The sequence below is a fragment of the Porites lutea genome, chromosome 5 (assembly GCF_958299795.1).
Source record: "Porites lutea chromosome 5, jaPorLute2.1, whole genome shotgun sequence".
In the NCBI taxonomy this organism is placed as follows: Eukaryota; Metazoa; Cnidaria; class Anthozoa; order Scleractinia; family Poritidae; genus Porites; species Porites lutea.
In genome coordinates, this window is record NC_133205.1 from 1,500,001 (window position 1) to 1,523,340 (window position 23,340).

Below are 23,340 nucleotides of genomic sequence, written 5' to 3' on the forward strand. Positions count from 1 at the left end.
TGCCTTCTCCTGAAATACAGTAATTAATATTATTATATTAACACCAATAAAATACCAGGTGAGCTTTCGCGCGAAAACATGATATCTTCACACGTGAAAATAATATGTTATTTCACATGTGAAAATATCACCCTTGCTATGGCTACATAATAAATCGCGCCTTTCGCAGGAAAAAACTGTTTCAGTGAAATGCATGGTTTGGTATTTCATTGGTGTTTATATTATAAATAGAACATTACATGGCCGCTTGGAGATACCAAATATTTCACTCGTTCGCTGCGCTCACTCGTGAAATATTTTTCAACACTCGAAGAGAAATTTCGTATCTCCGTGCGGCCATGTAATATCCTCTATATATAAGAAACGAAGACCGAAAAAATATATATTTTTTACATTTTCAGACAACTTGAAAACACAGATATCAATACGAATGTAATTAATATGCTTTAATTCTACGCGGCTAAGCATATCGCGAACGTATCGCTCAAGTAGACTTGTTTTCTCTTTTTAACAAAAGTGAAGGAAGGTCACAAGGAAACCACTCCTTTTCTTTTATTTTTCTGAAAATATTTTCACAGGAAACTCAATGATGAGAACAGCACTAGAGGGTGAAAATTAAGTTACAAAACGATAATTTATTACTCTCTCTCCTTATGAGTATTTTGAGAGATAAGGAATCAGATAATCTAGATGGAACATAACATGGTTAAGAACCCAACTAAAGAAACGGTAAAGAAACGGAGCAGTTAGCTATTTTACGAGCGTAGCCAGGGATATTTGAACCTTGGCACAACCCAAAACCGAATCACCTAGGGTTAAGGGCGAGGCTTGAACTCGGAGCCTCTGGATTACAATTTTAGCGCTTTAACTGCTCGGCCACCCTACCACTTTTCGTGGAGCTACCATCTTATTAATAAACGGATTTGTGTGAATTGTTACTATGCAGGGATCTGGAGAATAACAGACAAACACAAAAGCTGTCATGAATTCGGAGATTTATATATAAAAGAATAATAAATAAATAACCTACCCTTAACAACGGGTACTTTTAGCAGGCGCAAAATGTAGAACACAATGTGCGAGACACAAGCAAGGTGTACAAAGTATTGGTGTTACTTCTCTACCCACCAGTTCGCCCACTATAGTCAGGATTGTTGACTAACAGGATTATCTTCTATCATAACCAACCAAATAAATTTTCAGTAATTAACGCGATTTTATGGCGCTTGAATTGACACAAAGTAGACTTTCATTGTGAACCCCTAAAGTTTAATTCTACAAAAACAGCAATCCATTTTGCAAAGTCTGAAGTTAAGAAACGAGACGGTTATCTTGTTTAATATCTCTCGTGCAGTTTAATATATGAACTTTACATTATCATAAAATACGCCTAACATTAAAATGAACAGCTACTGCGAATAAGACACTTTGTCCCAAATCGTTCCAAAATATCTGAGAATAACCTTGGGTTGAATCCAGCCTCCCCACTCCTCAAGCCCACCCCCCCTCCCCCTGCTCAATCTTGTGCTGTTATATTTAACATAATTGAACAACTGGTTACCTCAGATCGCTCATTATCAACTAAAAATAGCGTTTCACTGAACTATTCTACTTCATTTGCAACAACGCTAATAAAATTAATGTCTAGTAGCTCAAGGTGAACGAACTTCCACAAAAGGCAGGGTGTTTAACTCCTCAAACTCACCTGATGAAAGGAGTGGCACGCTTGCACTGACTGACGGTGAAGTGCTTGGTGAAACCGATGCACTGACACTCACTGATGGTGATAGACTTGGTGACGCACTAGCTGAAGCCGTGTAACTTGGAATGATTTTTCTTGTTGCAGCTGTGGAATTTGTTTTAGATAGCGTGGTCAGTAGTTGAGGTTTATATTTGTCTCCTCAACTAACGGCGCTCTGATGTTTTCGTCTAAAAGATTTGATATTCGAAATCGTTACAATGAACATCATCAGCCTGGCGGGAAATTTGCCAACGAATTTATAACATATTTTTTAGATTAACCGTAGCTACCTGTCACCTGTTAGCCTTCCAGCCGTTGTCATATATTGATATTTTTTTAGTCATCTCCCTGATTGCAGTTAGTAGAAGTCAGTACTGTGGAACCTCGATATAACGAACCTCTATATAGCAAAGTCCTTCCGTCGGTACTTTGATATAGCGAGACCTCGTTACAGCGAACAAATTTGGCCAGTCCCTTGGCCGTTCGTTACATCGAGGTTTAATACCTAATGGCGGATGCCAGAAACACTTACTGAGGTGTATTTTATAACACCCTTAATTTAACGCGTCCCAAGCAAGAATTATTCCTGGAAACTAATAATGATATGATATATAGTGACGCTAGCTAATCCTCGAACCTGAATTGACACAGAGTAGACTTCCATTATGAAACCCTAAAGTTTAATTGAAAGAGCAACCATATTGCAAATTTTGAAGATAGGAAACGAGACGGTTACCAAATAAATAAACTTTACATTATTATGAAATATAACCCTTAACATTAAAATGAACAGCTACTGTGAATAAGAGGTTTTGTCTCAAAATCTTTTCAAAATATATCTGAGAATAACCTTGGGTTGAATCCAGCCTTATCACTTCTCCTGCCCTCACCTTGTAAGTCTGACGGAAACCTTGCTCAAACTTTTAGTGCTTTCATACTTAACATCATTGAGCAACTGGTTACCATAGATCGCTCATTATGAACTAAAAATAACGTTTCACTGAACTACTCTACTTCATTTGCAACAACGCTTATGAAAATGGTATCTTATAGTAATTCGCTCAATTAAACGAACTTCCACAAAAGGCAAGGTGTTTAACTCCTCAAACTCACCTGATGAAAGGAGTGGCACGCTTGCACTGACTGACGGTGAAGTGCTTGGTGAAACCGATGCACTGATACTCACTGATAGCGATAAACTTGGTGACGCACTAGCTGAAGCCGTGTAACTTGGAATGATTTTTCTTGTCGCAGCTGTGGAATTTTTTTAGATAGCGTGGTCAGTAGTTGAGGTGTATATTGTCTCCTCACCTAACGGCGCCTTTATGTTTCATTCCAGAAGATTTGAAATCCAGTATCGGTACAAAGAATATAATGAGCTTGGCGCGAAATTTTCCAACGAATTTATGACATGTTTTTTAGATCAACCGTAGCTACCTGCAACCTGTTAGCCGTGAAGTCAGCCATTGTCATCTATCAATATTTGTTTTAGAAATCTCCCTGATTGCAATTAGTAAAAGTGGGTTCAGTGGAACCGCCTCGTTAGAACGAACCTCTATATAGCGAAGTCCTTGGTATAACGAACGAATTTCTTTGCCCCAGTAAAAGTAAAATATATCAAAAGGAACCTTCATATATAACGAAACTTCGTTACAGTGAACAAATTTTGCCAGTCCCTCGGCCCTTCGTTATATCGAGGTTTAAATTCCTGGCATGGCAGATGCCAGAAACACTTAGTAAGGTGTATTCAGACGACCTTGCTTTTACAGCGCGTCCCAAGCAAGAACGGTAACCCCATTTTTAGGCGTTTTTAACATGAAAGCAAAAGTTCACAAGAAGATATACATTGAAAATTTGTTGTCGCGGGCGTCTTAATTAATTTTTAATTTGTTTTTAATTAATCCCTACAACTTTTTAAAATGTAGATTAATTATATATCATTTTTTAAAATTCCTGGAAAATTATATGTAATATATAGTGACTCTAGCTCATCCTCGAACCTTTACCTTGTGAAGTAAACGCTACGTCGTAAAACGTTTCTACTTCATCCGGATTGAAATGATACGATCCTGCCAGGAATGAATGAGCAAAGTTGCTTCCAAAGCTGTAGCCGCTCGGCGGACTGTACGCGGAGCCGAGATTTGAATAAGAATTGTGGGAATAAATATACAAGTCATTTCCTCCTCCAAAAATAGGACAAAGTTTGTAACAGCTGTATATGGAATACAATTGGAGATACCCATTCAATCCTGTCTGATTCAACTTTACAGATGCCCATCCTGGCTTGTTTACCAGCGAGAACAAAAAGGCTTGTGAATCGTACTGATAGCCAACGCAACCAGAACCTAAACAAAGAATGGAAAGGCCAGCATGCTCACTAATGCGTTTCCCAAAACCTTCGGCGTTTTCGTGTTAATATAAACTCATCAAAAGCTCCAGGTCCACACATTCACCATTTTAAGCGTCCACCGTCTCAGCCATCGACAACGCATGTCTGGTGGTAGGGCCAGAAAACAGTTACTTAAATAAGTCAACTGAGATACTTACTCCATGATAAACTGGTGTAGCCTCCAAAGATATACTTTCCAACCTTTACAATAGTAATTGTTGGTCCTTTTTCGGAATGGAATATATTGTTACCCCAGCCATCACGTGATGCTCTCCAGCAGAGTTTCCAATCATTTTCACTTCTTCTGGGTGTTATCCAGTTGGTCAAGATAGCCAAGTATTCAGAATTATTTCCCACAATGACAGAATTATTTAAGCCAATCACTAAAGTGGACAAAACAAAAACGATACCATAAAAAAGAAAGATCATTGGATGCAGGCGCGGACCTAGGTTGACTGACCGATTTTGGCCGAGGGGGCATGCTTCTCCGGAAAACGTTTTGGATTTTAACTTCCTAAAGTCCCCTCACTGAAACGACTAATCATGGAGGTATGTATGCTGGGCATTAATTTGGAAACATTAGCATAACGTCAAAACAGTGAATGTTGTAACGCGGATTTTTGACCGGTTTGTAGGTTAGGTAATCGTCTTGAAACTTAAAGGTATTGCAATGAATCAATCTTCATGAAAGTTTCAGACATTATTATAAACATCGTGAACATCTTTTGATAAGGTTTAAAAAGAATTCTGTCAAGCCGTTCTATATATATATATATATAAATCATCAATTAGAACAATAAAGTTGCTGACTTACACAGGTGGTGACAAAAAAGGTTAGTTTTCAAATTAGCAAGAAAGAAAATCTGGAAAATACGCCAAAATTTCCTAGCGTCGAAATATGATATTAAATTCTGACGCTATTTAAGATTAGTTTGAGTTATTCAGAACTTTTTTACTACATAATTTATAACGGCTTTTGAAAATATAAGGTTTGAATTAAATTTACGTTTTATTTCAATTCAAACATACAGATTTTTTTTACTTCTCACGGAGGTTGTTTGCTATATGACAGCACACTTTAAGTTCCTGATGTGGGATTTTCAGTAGCAGGACTAGTCTAGATCGCTCAAAATTAGGCTTTTACCGATTTCAACGTTTTAATTGTTTGTTTTTGTCATAGTGATATCGATTTCATTTATCAAACTAAATTTTAAGAAACTTCAATCCAAAATTAGTCCGTGGTGATAATTTCATAGTGATCGGACAAGTGCTAATAAAATTCTTTTAAGGCGTTTGAAAAATCTTTGCATGGTCTTCGAAAAACTGTATCGAAACACCTTAAACTGCAGCGTAAGATAGCTCAAGATTGTACTCCCGCCCTTAACAGGTGCATGTACAGAGAGATACTTTGTAGCGTTTGCTAATTATTAAAGAAGGCTGATATCAGAGTGTCTTTTTTTTTTGTTTTCTACAGGTCCGTAAACAAACATAACTAACGTCATGGAGGCGCATTAGAGAAAAATACGAAAATAATAAATAGAGAACTACATAAATTTTTGTATAAAACCGTTTAACCGACGAGAGGTATAGAAAATAAAAGGGTAAAGTTCTTTTGAAATGGCGATAAACTTGGCGACGCCGTCGTCGAAGCCGTGTAACTTGGACGGATTGTTCTTGCTGAAGCTGTGGAAGTTTTTTAGATAGCGTGGTCAATACTGATGAGGTTTTTATATTGTCTCCTCAACTAACAGCGCGCTTTAAAAATGTTTCCTTCTAAGATTTGAATTTCAAAATCGTTACAATGAATATCATGAGCCTGGCATGAAATTGTCCAACAAATTTATGACATTTTTTTTAGATCAACCGTAGCTACCTGTCACCTGTTAGCTTTGAAGTCAGCCGTTGTCATCTATCGATATTTGTTTTACACATCTCCCTGATTGCAATTAGTAAAAGTGGGTACAGTGGAACCTCGATATAACCGGCGAACCTCTATATAATGAAGTCCTTGGCATATTACGAACGAATTTCTTTACCCCATTAATAGTAAAATATATCAAAAAGAACCTTGAAGTATAACGAAACCTCGGTACAGCGAACAAATTTTGCCAGTCCCTTGACCCTTCCGTATAAGGGTTATATCGAGGTTTAATGCCTGGCATGACGGAGGCCAGAAACATTTACTAGGGTGTATTAACGGCCTTTAGTTGGTTTTACGCGTCCCAAGCAAGAACGCTAACCCAATTTTTAGGCGTTTTTGACATGAAAGCGAAAGTTCAGAAGAAGATATACGTTGAAAATTTGTTGTTGAAATTAGTGTTTAGATCAATCCCTGCAACTTTTTAAAATGGCTATATTACTTATCAGTTTTTAAAATTCCTGGAAAAATTATATACAATATATAGTGACGCTAGCTCATCCTCGAACCTACCTTGTGATGTAAAGGCTGCGTCGTAAAACGTTTCTATTTCATCCGGATTGAAATAATACGATCCTGCCAGGAATGAACGAGTAAAGGTGCTTCCATTCTTGGGTTGCACGTGACGTCACAAAAAATCAAACTAAGAAACTATCGATTCTTCTGAGTTTCTACTTTCACGAGGTATCACAGTACCTAAACATCTTTACATAAACAAATTTTTGGTTCGAAAGGGTTCTTCGTTTTGCGAGAGAGGACGCTTGAATTTCCAGGCTTTTGCGTGACGCGGCATTTAGCTGGCGGAAGGCAAAGCTCTTATGTGGGTTAAAAACATTACAGGTTTTGGGAGATTTTGCAATCTAAACATTCCTTGTCTCAGAATAAATATTACTGTAATCTTTATGAGTTCCTCAAGCGAAGAATTCACGCATTAGTAGGAGAACTCGCAAACAGATGTTTCTGTTGGTATCCGGCGGCCATATTGGTGTTCCTGAAAGGGACACCAACATGGCGTTTCCATACAAAGCTTTATAAATTTAGGTAAACCGTTTTTCCCAGTATCTCGCATTTGAAATATTTCACAGACCTGATTCTTGGCAAGGGTATTTGTATATTTATCTTTTTTCATTTCCCAGATTCTAGTCCTTCTGTATTGAATGGTTTGCATTTTTATTTTTCATTGCGTGACAGTGCAAGCCGAGAATACCTGTAGCCGCTCGGCGGTCTGTACGTGAAACCGAGATTTGTATAAAATGAATTGTATCTAGGAGAGATTCGCAAGTCATGAGCTCTTCCAAAAGTAGGACCAGAGTAACATCTGTATATGGATTCGGACAGCGAGCCGTACCGCTGATCGAACTTTACAGGTGCCCATCCTGGCTTGTTTACCAGGGAGAACAAAAAGGCTTGTGAATCGTACTGATGGCCAAAGCAACCAGAACCTAAATAAAGAATAGAAAGAATCCAACAAAACGTCTCTGTACGACCAGCATGTTCACTAATGCGTTTCCCAAAACCTTCGGCGTTTTCGTGTTAATATAAACTCATCAAAAGCTCTGGGTACACACATTCACCATTTTAAGCGTCCACCGTCTCAGCCATCGACAACGCATGTCTGGTGGTAAATTTTCTTTCACAGCTGGCCTATCCTTGGAAGTGTTGTTTTTAATTTTACCGCCTTGTTGTTTGGTAATACATGCAGCCAGGTCATGTATGATAACCTTCAGCGGTTTCGAAAATCTTTGATGGCTTTCCACAATAACGCGATCTAAACCTAATTCGTTATCCAAGGATCCTACATTCGAGAATCGGGTTTCGAATGCCTTCAACTAATAAAACTTCTATTTTTGATCGTTCAACTTGGACTAAGGCCAAAACGAATAAAAATGCATGTGCCAGTTTGAACAAATGATAACTTTAGCAAAAAGAAAAATGAAACGTCAAATAAATATTACAACTGAAATGCGACAATCCAGACACTTTTAAACACGCAAACTAAGACTAGAATACTTACTCCATGATAAACTGGTGCAACCTCCAAAGATATACTTTCCGACCTTTACAATAGTAACTGTTGGTCCTTTCTCGTCACATAGGGAATGGAATCGACTGCTACTCCAGCCATCACGTGATGCTCTCCAGCAGAGTTTCCAATCACTGTCACTCTTAATAGGTTTTATCCAGTTGGTCAAGTTAGACAAGTATTCAGAATTATTTCCCACAATGACAGAATTCTTTAAGCCAGGTACTAAAGTCGACAAAACAAAAACAGCATCACAAAGTGTGTTTAATAAAAAAAAGATCATTGGATGCAGGCGCGGAAATAGGTCGGACTGACCGATTTCCTGAACGAGCGCCAAGGGGGCATGCTTTTCCGGAAAAAAGTTTTGGATTTTAACTTCTTAAAGTCCCCTCACTGAAATGTACTAATCATGGAGGTATGTATGGTGGGCATTAATTTGGAAACATTAGCATAACGTCAAAACAGTGAATGTTGTAACGCGGATTTTTGACCGGTTTGTAGGTTAGGTAATCGTCTTGAAACTTAAAGGTATTGCAGTGAATCAATCTTCATGAAAGTTTCAGACATTATTATATACATCGTGAACATCTTTTGATAAGGTTTAAAAAGAATTCTGTCGAGCTGTTCTATATATAAAAAAGCAATAAAAGTCAACATTTAGAACAATAAAGTTGGTGACTTACACAGGTGGTGACAAAAAAGGTTAGTTTTCAAATTAGCAAGAAAGAAAATCTGGAAAATACGCCAAAATTTCCTATCATCGAAATATGATATTAAATTCTGACGCTATTTAAGACTAGTTTGAGTAATTCAGAATTTTTTACTACATAATTTATAACGGCTATTGAAAATATAAGGTTTGAATTAAATTTACGTTTTGTTCCAATCCAAAATTATACAGACAAAACTGTATCGAAACACCTTAAACTGCAACGTAAGATAGCTTAAGATTGTACGCCCGCCCTTAACAGGTGCATGTACTGAGATACTTGTAGCGTTTGCTAATTATTAAAGAAGGCTGATATCAGAGTGTCTTTTTTTTTGTTTTCTACAGGTCCGTAAACAAACATAACAAACGTCATGGAGGCGCATTAGAGAAAAATACGAAAATAATAAATAGAGAACTACGTAAATTTTTGTGTAAAACCGTTTAACCGATGAGAGGTATAAAAATAAAAGGGTAAAGTTCTTTTGGAATGAATATCTAAACCAGAAGTCAGCGTTGAAAATCATTGGGTGTAGAAAGTGTAAACTTTGCATGGACGTTTTAAACGAAGTGAGTCACGTACGGACTAACATTTTTAGATTGGTTACCTGCTAATACAACTCTGTAGCAAAGGCCAGTTATGAGGATTCCAAGTGCCAATCTGAAGAACCCGAACATACTGAACATAGACGTGAATCAAATCTGTTGTTCCTTAAACTGTCCAGAGCGTTCAGTATGGTAAGGGAAGCAGCCGGGCGGGGGAGTACCGTGTTGATAGGTAGAAAGTGAATGCAAATTGAAATAGTGACCAACTCTACCCGATGGTTGTCAATTATATATAAATTATTTAACAAAAACTGCTTTGGCTGTCATGAGCAAAAAAGTCGATATCACGATACTCAGTTGAGTTTTACAAGTCGAGCAGTTTTACCTGATTAAGTGGTAATGACGATTTATTTTTTAAATAATAACAATAAAAAAAAGACTCGTTTTAATTGATAGAGGAAATAGCAGAAGACATTCAGAAATTAGTTACACTCTGTAAAACAGACAGAGCATTCACTGCGCGTCATTTTCATCAACATAAATATTGTTGGCTAGTTCCTGTTCTTAGATACTTAGTCTCCTTTTGAAAATGGGCAAAGACCGAAAAGTTTGAAACCCGTTTTGAAAATGTTAGACAAGAATTGCATGAATTTTTAATAACTTTTTCTTCCTAAGCTCGGCACATTAACACTGACCACAGCTTCCTTTGACGTTTTCCAAGACTGATTTATCCTGATTCTTGATAGAAGTATTTACAGCATTGAAAGAATTAGCCTAGGGAATTTAACTATAAAAAATATTGATATTTTTTATACATTATTCACTTCCACATTTCCAGCATCAAATAAATGGATGAGCGATAATTTCAGAGTACCGGTTTCTTGATAAGCTTTCTTGATAAGTCAGTGTTAAAGATATTTAAAGCACAGTACCAGTGCCTGATCTGTGAAGAATTACGCGCTCGGTCATGGTGAAGGAGCGAAGCACCTTTCCTTGCTTTAGAACCAGCAACGTATTTTTGTGGTCATACACTTAAGTGTGGAACAGCAGATAATTTATAAAATATAAACGAACCCCTGTTCAAATAATGACGTGCTCCTTCGTTTTTTGAAAATTGTCACCCGCTTTGAACAATGGGAAGGGTCTGCATAAATTTAGCATAAAGGAATAATACATGGCTCGGTAAGCTGGCATATCGATCGAGTTTGTATTCTCAACTAGACTCCTAGTGCGTCGCCTGGTTATCAGCGTGAAATAAGTTCAGTAATTCTACAACAGCTGTTGGTTCATAATACTGCATCCAAAATTAATTAAAAGTAATTATCGGAGTTTCTAATGTATAACGGTAGCTTGTTTCACAGCTTGCTAAGCTAGCTGTAAATGAAAAGAATTTATGCATCCACTCAGTGTTAAAATAAGGCTGTACCAATTTAATTACTTCCCTAATCCTTTGATTATAACATACATCCCTTAAATTCAAAACATCGCCCAAGTTATTTGGATCTATTGAGTTAAGACATTTACAAATCAATTCCGGAGCTTAGTAATAGCGAGGTGTTTCAAAGTACTCATGCCTACGAGATTCAAGTGTTATTAATTGAGAGTAAATTTTGTTTGAACCATGTAGGTAACGAGGGCAAGTTCTTATTGACCATGAACTGTAGAGCTAAAGACCAAGTGTCAGAATTATACCCGGTGGTGTCATCGGCATATAGTCTTAGTGCCATGTTCGAGACACTGTAGTTCACATCGTTCATGTGTATGTTAAACAATAATGGACCAAGCAGAGATCCCTGGGCAACACCTGCTTTGACACATTTCTATTCAGAACAAATACCCTCAATCTTTACACTTTGGCGACGTTCCTACAAATTAGATTGGTAGCGGTAGAGCAAAAACCGTAGGCTTTTAGTTTAGCCAACAAGAAGTTGTGGTTGACATTATCAAATGCTTTGCTGAGGTCCACTGCAACAACAGCACGCCAGCCCTGTGTCATCTTTAAACTGATAGCAGTAGAGTAGGAATGACCCTTTAGAAAACCAGAGAGCTTTTGAGAAAGCAAAAGAGCTATTGCAGCATACATCTGATCAAAAATAGTGTTCTCAAAAACTCTTGAAAACGAAGTCAGATGGATAACGGGCAATAATTGAGCACGACAAGAAAGAGCACTGCGCGCAGTTTTCCTAGATAAGCAATCAAGCTACCAAGCATTGCTGGACAAAAGTGATCTAACGACTCTTCAGAACAGAAGACTGCAAGATATTGCTATCCTTATGTATAAGGTGAAACACAAACTATGCCCCATCAAAATATCCGAGCTATTTCACGCGTATTGCTCACCCTACAACTTGAGGACGGCAGAGTTCGCCATTCCCAGATTTAGAACCAATAAATATGGTAAACACTCGCTCACCTACCTGGGACCAAAGTTGTGGAATAAGCTACCAAGCGAAATCAGAACTCTCCCATCATTATTTAGTTTCAAAAATTGTATTCGTAAATTTGATCTAGGTGTAATGATAGACGACGACAATTGCTCCAATTGCATCCTTTGTAATTCTTAATCTTTTTAAATCAATTATTTCATTAGTTGATAGTTAGTAGGTTTTTAACTATATTATATTGTTAGGTAACTATATTATATTGTTAGGTGTCCCCAATTAGTAGAGGGGTTCTTAACCCCATCGGCTAGACATTCCAAGACACATTAATAAAGTTTATGTATGTATGTATGGATGGATTTTTCAGATTTGCTGCCCTTTTTGTGCACATGGATGATATTACTGCGCTTCCACTCAGTGGGTATTGACTGAACCGAGATGAAATAATTGATGAGACGAGTTTCTCCAACTGTAATGCTCGGCGCAAATAGGCGTAGTAGGCGTGAAGAGAGCTTGTCCATATCGACCGACTTCCCGGGATCTAGGTTTATTAAGATGTTTTTAACGTATTCATTGCCAACTGTGTTGAATGAAAGCACCATCCATTAAAGACATTTCACTGGAGCGAGCGTCTAGATCGCCGCCTTTCAGAGAAATTTGAAAGGATGGCACAAGGGGCCATTGACGTATATTTGCGAGTGCTAAAGGAAAGCAACTAAAGTAGGTTTGACAGCTACAGTGTCAGAATAGTGTATTGATCATATCCAATATTACCTTTCGGGATTATTGCTTGCACATTTTAGTTTGCCGACAACATTTCTCGAAATGGCTGTATATACCTTGAGTTAGTGGTTAACTGTAGGACTACATCATTACTGCATCTTTTACTAAGTCAGGTCTACTTAAGAGAAAAACGAAGTGATTACTAAGCTTTTCTTGCATTCGGTGGCATGGCGATTTCCTCTTTATTTTATTTGCTGTTACACTGGCGGCACATAAGCCACACGAGGACAACGTATCCGCCGTTATATCGACCCACTCAATGTTAAAAATTAAAACATTTATCCAAAATGACATGCCAGTGGAGGGCTGGTTATGATGGAGATCTTGGCGACGTTATCCCACCCATACATTTAATTTCTCAAAACCCAGCTATAAGAACTTTTCACTAAGAACGGAAAATTGTGCACTGATCATAAGACAAACTTAAGGCAAGGGGCACACATGCACCGACACCTTGCCTGGCTAGTACCACCGCATGCGCATAGCCTTATCACCCGAGCAATGGCAGTCATGAAAAGCTGTTTCACTCTTATTGGGGCTCATTAGCATAGCATAGCGATCGGGTTTAAGAACGGGGAAAACTTTTGTTTCATAGACCCTTTACTGCCTAGACGAGTGCAAAGCACTGGTGAAGCGCCAGCTCCACACAACACATGTGGGAGCTGTTGGCTGGGAACTGCAGGGCAGTTCTCCCACGGCATGCGCGGGGAAGGCGGATTGGGAGTTACCCTGATCTTTGAGCAAGTAAATTTAATAACGGAATGGTTAGAGCACCGGACTTGCAATTCGGAGGCGCCGAGTACAAGTCCCGCTCCGACCGCTAGCTGGATTTGTTCTCTGTTGTCCCGAGTTCAAATCCTCGGCCATGTTTGTGAATAGCCAGCTGGTTTGCCTCCGGCCAGTTGGGATTCTTAACCCTGTTAAGTTTGATTTGAATTATTTGTGTCAGGCATTTGCTTAGCCTCCCCGCAGACGTCCGTTGGGGTTCGTTTGTCACGCATTCATTTCCCCAACGGACGTCTGCGGGGAGGCTAGCATTTGCTCGGCCCCACTAGCATTAGTGCTATAAATACTGCTTAGGGTAAATAAAGGAATTATATTTATAGACAAACTTAAAGCAAAGGTGCATACATATACCAACCGACGACCTAGCCAGTACCTCACGCATACGCATAGACTTATCACCCGGGCAGTGGAAGCCATGGACAGCTGTTTCGCCCTTATTGGGGCTCATCAGCATAGCATAGCTGTCGGGTCAATGAACGTGGAAAGCCCGTGTTTCAAATACCTTCTACTGCCGAGGCGAGTGTAAAGCACTGGTCAGGCCGTGGGTTGGTGTATGTGTTCCCTTTGCTTTAAGTTTGCATAGATCATGACCCTAATTGACATCGTAACTACTTCCATACTAATAGTAGCTACACGACTCAAACTGAACCTTAACTGCCTAGTTTAGCCTATAAACAAAACTAGCGTTCTCCTTTCCCACTCCAAGTTTGTCAATCCAATAACAACCATCTTCGCTCTTGCCATGTTTGTCATAAGTTGCCGAGGCATTATTTCCAGAGTAACACTCTCCGTAATCCTGGACAGCAAAGTAGTGGTAACCTTTATTGTAGGCCACTTGTCCGCACTGGTGTATTGTCTCATCTAATTGTGTCCAGTCTATCTCAGGGGGTTTTCGGAAGCTAGCATAGTGATCTGGTAAGGAGCGATCGTTCTTTTCTTCATGATAGCATCCAATTGGCGTGAGATCAGGCAAGTGATCTAGCAAGGAATTAAGAAGGTGATTAATTCAGAAAGAGTAGAAACACATTGATTGTACCTTCAAGTGGCGGAATCAGTGATTGGATATATATTGGTAATGTATCTTAAGCTTCTTACAGTACAGAGCCTAGATAGCACGTCTTAACATACTCTAGTTTTTTCCCTTTTTTTGTTGTGTTGTGTTGTTTGTTATTATGTCATACACTTGGAGTCTGGCTGTCGCAAGGACTTCCACTAACTCTGTAGGTTTGTCATATTGTATCTACTCCTGAGACAGTAATATAACAGACAGTAACTAATTGGACGCCCTTCGAGTCTGTGTGAAACCTCCCCCCGGCTATCATCCGATTTTTCAACTGCAACTAATAAGCCAGACATGCTGACGTCATTCGGTTCAGACTTTAGCCCTCATGTCTTCATAAATAAATTTAAAATTTAAAAAAGCCCTAAGTTTTGCAGCGATTTTTACCCCTAATTCCACTTCTACTTGCACCTTCTCTGGCCTGCGGATACTGGGATGCAATTATCTTCTCGCTTAGTTTTAATTTTCGAGGCTTTCGGTGCTGAGCTGTCTCTTTAATACTTCAAGTTGTTAGCTCTCCCAAGAACCGCCCTCTATATTTAGCAGAATGTCGATTGAACGATTGAAGAATGACGTAAAAGTAACCCTCAGCACTGACCTAAGGAATACACGAACATACTATCTCCCTTGCCGATACCGTCTTCACACTCCGCGTCTTTTGTACCATTGATGTAGTATCTGTTTTGAGTGTCTGCTCCAGATAGGCACACACTATTGTTCCCCAAAGCGAACATCTTGTAATGTTTGCTATGAGCCAACTCAGCGCACTTTTCCACTACATCATAATCGTCACTTTCTGAGTTTATCTCTTCTTCAAAATCACCGAGTTCCTCCTCGAGATTGTCAGCGCCTGTAAAGCATGCCACTGGATGTGGAACTACCACTCTCTCAATAAAAGGATTTGAGTAAATTGTTACAATACAGGGATCTGAAAAATGACAAACACAAAAGCTGTCATAAAATCCGAGATTTATATCATAAAAAAGTGTATAGAAAATTACGTAGCCTAAACAACAGAGACACAAACAAGGTGTACAAAGTAATTCGCCCACAATAGTCAGCATTGTTGACTAACAGGATTATCCACAAATTAACTGACCAAATAAATTTTAAGTCATTAACGCGATTTTATGGCGCTAAATGAATTGACACAGAGTAGACTTTCATTGTGAACCCCTAAAGTTTAATTCTCCAAAAACAGCAATCCCAGTTTTGCAAATTTTGAAGTTAAGAAATGAGACAGTTCTCTTGTTAAATAGTTCTCCTGCAGGTCAAATATATGAACTTAAGATTATCATAAAATATGCCTATTAAACATTAAAATGAACAGCTACTGAGAATAAGAGGTTTTGTCTCAAAATCCTTTCAAAATATCTCAGAATAACCAGCCTCCCCACTGCCAGTTACTAAAGTTGACATTAAACAAAAACAATATCACAAAAATGTGTTAACTTTATAAAAAAAAAGATCATTGGATGCAGGCGCGGATGTAGGTTGACTGACCGATTTCCTAAACGTCAACGCCGAGGGGGCATGATCTTTCGGATAATTGTTTGGATTTTTTACTCCCTAAAGTCCCCTCACTGAAATATACTAATCACGGAGCTTTGTATGGTGGGCATTAATTTGGAAACATTAGCACAGCGTCAAAACCGTGAATGTTGTAACGTGGATTTTTGGCCGATTTGTAGGTTAGGTTCGTCTTGAAATCTAAATTCTGTTGATTGTTGAGCCGTCCCAGAGATATATAGAAAAGCAAAAAGTCAAAATTTAGAATAAAGTTGCACTTAGACAGGTCGGGTGACAAAAAGGTTAGTTTTCAAGATCGCAAGAAAGAAAATACACCAAAATTTCCTTGTATCGAAATATGATATTAAGCAGCATTCTGATGCTATTGAAGATTAATTCATAACCGCTATTGAAAATATAAGATTTGAACATTCAAACACACAGATCTTTTTTTACTTATCTCAGAGGTTATTTTGCTAAGCAACACTCTTGAAGTTCCTGATGTGGGATTTTCAGTAGCCGGTCAATATCGCATAAATATTTCAACGTTTTTTTTCTTTGCTGTTGTCATAGTGATATCGATTTTATTTTAAAAAAAAATTGAAAAACTTTAATCATGTCCAACCAAAGTCAGTCAGTGTTGAAAATTTCATAGCGATCAGACAAGAATAAAATCACTTTTAAGGCGATTGGAAAATCGCAGTATGGTCTCCGAAAAACTGTATCGAAACATCTTAAACAGCTTAAGATTATGCGCCCACCTTTGAAGAAGTGCTTTATACAGAGAGACTTGCAGCATTATTAATTAAATAGCTAATTATTAATAAAGGCGCTCTGTTATCAGGCTGAGAGTGTTTTTATGGGTTTTCTACAGTCCTGCAAACAAACTCTTCATTTCAGCGGTGAGCTCTGTAGCGAAGACAGTTTTGAAAAAACAACCTCTGGCTAAGCTATTCATGACAATATTCCTTCATAATGAAGACAAACATAAGAAAAAAAATATATTAAGTGCAGAACATTACATAAAATTTTTATATAAAACGTTTTAAGGCCCGTTTCAAACGTCGTGCTACTGCCGTGCCGAACTCAATTCATAAATTATAAATTCATTTTAGAATACATTTAAAAATTTGCTAAACCGTTTCTTTATTTTTGCGTTTTGTTTTCGGCAACAGCCGATCGATTCGACTGAATTAAATTCGACGTCTGAAACCAAGCTGTGCTAGTGTCGTGCTGCAATCGAGCTACAGTCGAGCCAGCTTTGCACGGCAGTAGAACGACGTTTGAAACAGGCCTAACAGATGAGAATTGAACAAACAAAAGTTCTTTTGGAATGAATATCTAAACCAGAGTTCAGTTACGAAAATCAATTTTTTGTGGGTGTAGAAGGTGCAAACTTTGAGTCAATTTCGGAAAAAAATTTTTAGATTGGTTACCTGCTAATACAATTCTGCAGCAAAGGCCAGTTATGAGTACTCCAAGAAACAGTCTGAAGAACTCGAACAGAATATGATAAGACATAGGTCAATTCTGTTTTTCCTTAAAAGACCAGAGTATTCCTGAGTATGGTAAGGGAAGCAGCCCGTTAGATCGAAAATGAATGCAAATTGAAATAGATCAACCGACTCTACCCGATGGTTGTCAATTATCCATAAATTATTCAGCAAAAAGGAGGGAAGAAGCAATATCATTATAAATATTACACCGTGGTGTCACAATATATTTTTTAAAAGCAGATAGATGTATAAGCCTGAAACGCCATGTTTATACCAACATAATCTCCAGTTCCCGTGCTAAAAAGATACTAGTAAGTTTTCTTGAAAATGGGCAACAGAAAAATGATATTTTGAAACCGGTCAAAATGTTAGTCAAGAATTGTATGAAATTTTAATAACTCATTTGATGTTATTGAAATCGAAGTGATAGGTTTCAAGACCGAAACGAGTACTGGATAGAAAATGCGAATTTTAAAGTACGCAAAAAACATAGAAGAGAAAATGATATTAACGTTAGTATTTAGAAGCCCATGTAAATGTGTAATCATTGCTAAAACTAGATGCTGTTTGTTTTTCCTAAACTCTGTTCATTGAGTAGCAAGAATGAGCAATGAGCAGAGCTTTCTTTGCCGTTTTTCACGAATAATTCAACCAGATTCTTAAGTATTAACTGTATTGACAGAGGTAAGGAGATTTGCCTATTAAATTTTTATTCATTTATTCATCTCCAACATCAAGTAAATGGATGGATGATTCCTGAAATTTAGTACCCTGGTCAAAACAATTGCTCATGAATTACTTCTCGAAGATTGCTTGATAAACTAGTCTGGAAGACGTGTAAAGCATAATAAATCGGCTGATCTGCGAGATCTTAGGCGCTCGGTCCTCGCTTTTAAGATGGTCGAGGAGCGAGGGCTTTATCCCTGCATCTTGTCATTGTTTTAGAACCAGCAACGAATTTTTGAAGTCATCAAAGTGTGGAACAGCAGGTCATTTATAAAACATAAATGACACCCACTTCCAATATTATGACTTACAAGTCCGTTTTAATTATTGAAAATTGTCGCTTAAAACAATGGGAAGAAGTTTTAAGAATGTTATATTCAAAGAGGAAGGAATTTAATTCTAGATAGATGCCATCCGTATACCGTCTAAAAATATCGCTTTTAACGAAGAATCCAAGAGCAAAAGAAGATGGACATTAATGGAGTTTGTCAGTATTCTCGACAAGACTCCTACGTAAGGGTTTATCGGCAGGTAATACGTTCGGTCAGTAATTCTTTAACTTACAGCTGTAGCTTGATATTTATTATAATGCTGCATCAGAAACTAATTATGATAGGTTGTTATAGAAATGTGCTGCCGTGTAATATTGGCTAGTTGTGGACAAGCTGAGTAAAACAATTTAAACAAGTTAAAATTTAAAATTTAAACAAGTTTAAACTTGTACTAAAATAGACCATTTTCGATAAGTAAAAAATTCATAGTTGGCTCCAAGGCTTGTGGAGTAACACAAAAGAAGAACAACAAGAAATGTATTATAAACCGCCCAAGGGTTTTTATTTAGTTTGTTTTATTTCCCACTGAGCCTCGGAGCCAAGTACGAGTTTCAATTTATTGATTGAGTGCTCTCATGATAGGCTATTTCCAGCTTGCACTAATAACCTCTGTTTCAAAGCGAGGGTAAGTGCGAAGCCGTTGACAGCCTCGTTTTGAAAATGAGAGTTATTAGAACTGGGAAACGATCTTTTCTTTTAGCTTTAGGGACACTGCCTCGCCCCAGTAGCTCTCGATCGTTTGACCAGAGGCTATAAAACTTTAAAGCAGGGATTTTTGTCAACCATATGTTATAGCTACCACCAATGACTGACTCCAGGACACCCAATTAAAATGGATTTGCACTAATCCTGACTTTGCAGGGTTCTAAAGGACGAAGAACGACTTATCCCACGCGAGCAGAGTCTCTTTCCATCTCAAAGAAGACTCTGCGCATGCTCGCAGGGTAAAGGGCCTACAGCTTAGCTTGAAAAGGGAAGTTTATCGTTTGGGAATGGATGAGTGTTTATTATTCAATAAAAGTAACGGGGACAACTTTCCTGGTGAAACTGAAAAGTTCAATGAAGATTTCCGGGGTATCTTTTTGTCGAGGATACGCTAAAAATACGCGTCAAATCTCGTCCTCGTCCTCGAATCTGAAGGTCTCAGTCTGTTATTTACTACTATACTGGCACAATTTTTGCCTTCTCCTGAAATACAGTAATTAATATTATTATATAAACACCAATAAAATACCAGGTGAGCTTTCGCGCGAAAACATGATATCTTCACACGTGAAAATAATATGTTATTTCACATGTGAAAATATCACCCTTGCTATGGCTACATAATAAATCGCGCCTTTCGCAGGAAAAAACTGTTTCAGTGAAATGCATGGTTTGGTATTTCATTGGTGTTTATATTATAAATAGAACATTACATGGCCGCTTGGAGATACCAAATATTTCACTCGTTCGCTGCGCTCACTCGTGAAATATTTTTCAACACTCGAAGAGAAATTTCGTATCTCCGTGCGGCCATGTAATATCCTCTATATATAAGAAACGAAGACCGAAAATATATATATTTTTTACATTTTCAGACAACTTGAAAACACAGATATCAATACGAATGTAATTAATATGCTTTAATTCCACGCGGCTAAGCATATCGCGAACGTATCGCTCAAGTAGACTTGTTTTCTCTTTTTAACAAAAGTGAAGGAAGGTCACAAGGAAATCCACTCCTTTTCTTTTTTTTTTTTCTGGAAATATTTTCACAGGAAACTCAATGATGAGAACAGCACTAGAGGGTGAAAATTAAGTTACAAAACGATAATTTATTACTCTCTCTCCTTATGAGTATTTTCAGAGATAACGAATCAGATAATCTAGATGGAACATAACATGGTTAAGAACCCAACTAAAGAAACGGTAAAGAAACGGAGCAGTTAGCTATTTTACGAGCGTAGCCAGGGATATTTGAACCTTGGGACAACCCAAAACCGAATCACCTAGGGTTAAGGGCGAGGCTTGAATTCGGAGCCTCTGGATTACAATTTTAGCGCTTTAACTGCTCGGCCACCCTACCTCTTTTCTGACACAAACTAAGAAAAGAAATTATAAATGATTGTGTGAAAATGACAATTGCAAGATCACGTACCCCCCTTGACACTTCTGTAAACGACAACTTTTACGAAGACTCCAAGAGCGAGCAAAACACACCTTAAAATAGCCATGGATCAGAATTTTTGTTGTCAGGTTTAATTTCCCAGTTCTGCTAAATGACGGCTAATTTCGCTGTTTACAATATCAACCATCATGGTCATTGTGTTTACAGCCTCCCACGCAGGTGTTTTTAGGGGAGCTCGTATTTCGTCCCTCTGCGCAAGAGGCCATTGTTTTTATGCCACCTGCGAACTGTTGACAAGTATAAATCATTATAAAAACAGTCTATGACATAGTAGACTACGAGTAGTCCCCCATTTTCCCTCAGGGATAATAGAGCGAGCGAAACGCGAGCGCGCGAGAAAAGGAGACACGCGGCGTGTCGCCTTTTCTCGCTTGGGGTGATTTTCACGCGCACTCGCGTTTCGCTCGCTCTACGATCCCTGAGGAAAAATGGGGGACTACTCGTAGTCTAGTGACATACAAACTTATAAGTTTCGCTACACACCCTAATCTTAGGCGACATCAGCCAATGCTACGATTTTTAGAAACTATAAAGAGAAAGTGTCTTTTAAAGCAACCAAATCTTGTTACAAGTTACAATGGAGCCTACCTATTTAGCGTTATTTGCATGCCAATGATGATTAATTACTTACATATATTAGGATTTCATTATATCGGTAGGACCAGCCACACAGACCAGCCCAGTGCGCATATTGCTGGTAAATTACAAAATTAGGTATTTTTTTAATATAACGACGGCTTGTTTCGAGTTCACTGTTCTTAAAAGAAATTTGAAAGAATGGCACGAGGGGCCATTGACATATATTTGCGAGTGTTAAAGGAAAACAATAAAAGTAGGTTCGACAGCTACAGTGTCAGGAACAGTGTATTGATTATATCCTATATCACCAATTTCGGGATTACCGCGTGCACATTTCAATTTTCCGACAACCTTTCTCTAAATAAAGTACATACCTTGAGTTAGTGGTTAACGTTAGGGCTACATCATTATTACATCTTTTAGTCAGGTCTACTTAAGAGAAAAACAAGGTGATTATTACAAAGCTTTTCTTGCATCCGGTGACATGCCGATTTCCTCCTTATTTTATTCGTTGTTACAGGTTGCTCATCAGGCTCTTCTATAATTAACGTGTTGAAATAACACACTGTTTATCTTAGGAAAATTCAGCCTGACTGTATCGCTAGTCATTTTGGCCGATATTGATCGATTTTATTGACCCTGAGGTGATACATAGTGGAAAATATATCCTCCGCTATATCGGCCCACACATTATTCATGATCTACCTAGCATACCAGTAGGCTGTCGGTAGTGAGGGAGAAAACAAGGGCGGCCTTGTTGCATCCGACATTTTGTAGCTATGAGAAATTTCTACTTAGCACCGAAAATTGTGCAGAGATCACGCTATTTGACTTAAATTATTACTTAGTAGTAGTAAATATGGCACTCCAAGTTCTCTTTCTCTAAGTCAAGCAAACAACTGGTCGTTTAAAAGAAGAAAAGTTTGTTGTCACCCAACAAACTCAGTCGTATTCAAAGCAGAGAACAGGACCACCGCTCAACCTTAAGTTTTGTATTTGTTTTGGGTTTTAAATGTTTATAGACTAGTGTATCCGATAAAAAAAATAAGTGTTCTTTTTGCCCACTTTATATCCTGACTTTTTGTCAGTCTCCACACAATCAGCACTCTCATCATATTCGGTATTTCTTTCCGAAGCATCGTCTCCAGTGTAGCATTCTCCATAATCATGAACGGCGAAGTATTCGAAACCTTTGTTGAAGGCCACTTGTGCGCACTGTTGCACTGTCTCCACTTGTGTCCAGTTAATCTGACCACTGAAGTTTGCGTAAATAACCGGTAAGGCGCCCTGATTTTTGTCGTCATTGTCTCGGTAACATCCAATTGGCTGTAGATCAGGCAAGCGGTCTGCATAAGAAATTAAAAAAGAAAAAAATTAAGACGAGAAAAAAAATGATTAAAAGTAAAGAAAACGCTCTAATGAATTATGTGATTTATTCCTATATTAAAGACTGGCATTTATGGCAGTTAAAAGGGACGCAAAATGACTAGGTATGTGAAAGAGGCACCATTTGTCAATAAGGGGTATCTTGTTTTCCGTCAGACAAAAATGATATTAAAAAGGGTAACTGGGGTTAGACTTCGGGGCAAAACCTCCCCATAAAAAACAGTTGGACCATAAAACAAAGGAAAAGCATGACAATTAAACAAGTCATTTCTCTTGTTGGTATTAAGATCATATTAAACCAATCAAAGTTTATTACCACTGAATTAAGTCACGTTTTCAATCTATTTCAACGACTTGTGATCGTCTTTTTGCAGCAGCTCTAGTATTTTTAGACGATCGAACGATGTAGTTAAAGCAACACTACTAACCTAAGGAATAAACGAACATACTATCTCCCTTGCCAATGCCGTCTTTACATTTCGCATTATTTGTACCACTGCTATAGTATCTGTTATGAACGTCTGCTCCGGATAGGCACACACTATTCTCCCCCAACGCGAACATTATGTAATGTTTGTCGCGAGCCAACGCAGCGCACTTTTCCACTGCATTATGAGTGTTTCCTGCAAAATCGCCTAGTACCTCCTCGAGATTAAGAGCACCTCTAAAGCATGCCACTTTTCTTGGAGCTACCATCTTATTAATAAACGGATTTGTGTGAATTGTTACTATGCAGGGATCAGAAAAATAACAGACAAACACAAAAGCTGTCATGAATTCGGAGATTTATATATAGAAGAATAATAAAT

At 38.1% G+C, this 23,340-nt stretch overlaps 1 protein-coding gene across 1 annotated transcript in view; it reads right to left on the reverse strand.

The window, feature by feature from the left end:
- Window positions 1-13,826: 13,826 nt before the first annotated feature.
- Window positions 13,827-23,340, reverse strand: part of LOC140936774 (uncharacterized) — a 48,876-nt gene continuing 39,362 nt past the window's right edge. Inside the window, exons 39-43 of the mRNA XM_073386262.1 lie at window positions 22,960-23,259; window positions 22,170-22,491; window positions 20,464-20,480; window positions 14,932-15,261; window positions 13,827-14,251 (exon numbers count right to left, since the gene is read on the reverse strand). Of these exons, the coding sequence (XP_073242363.1) occupies window positions 13,932-14,251; window positions 14,932-15,261; window positions 20,464-20,480; window positions 22,170-22,491; window positions 22,960-23,259 (1,289 nt within the window). The 3' untranslated portion in view covers window positions 13,827-13,931. The remainder of the gene's footprint in view (window positions 14,252-14,931; window positions 15,262-20,463; window positions 20,481-22,169; window positions 22,492-22,959; window positions 23,260-23,340) is intronic.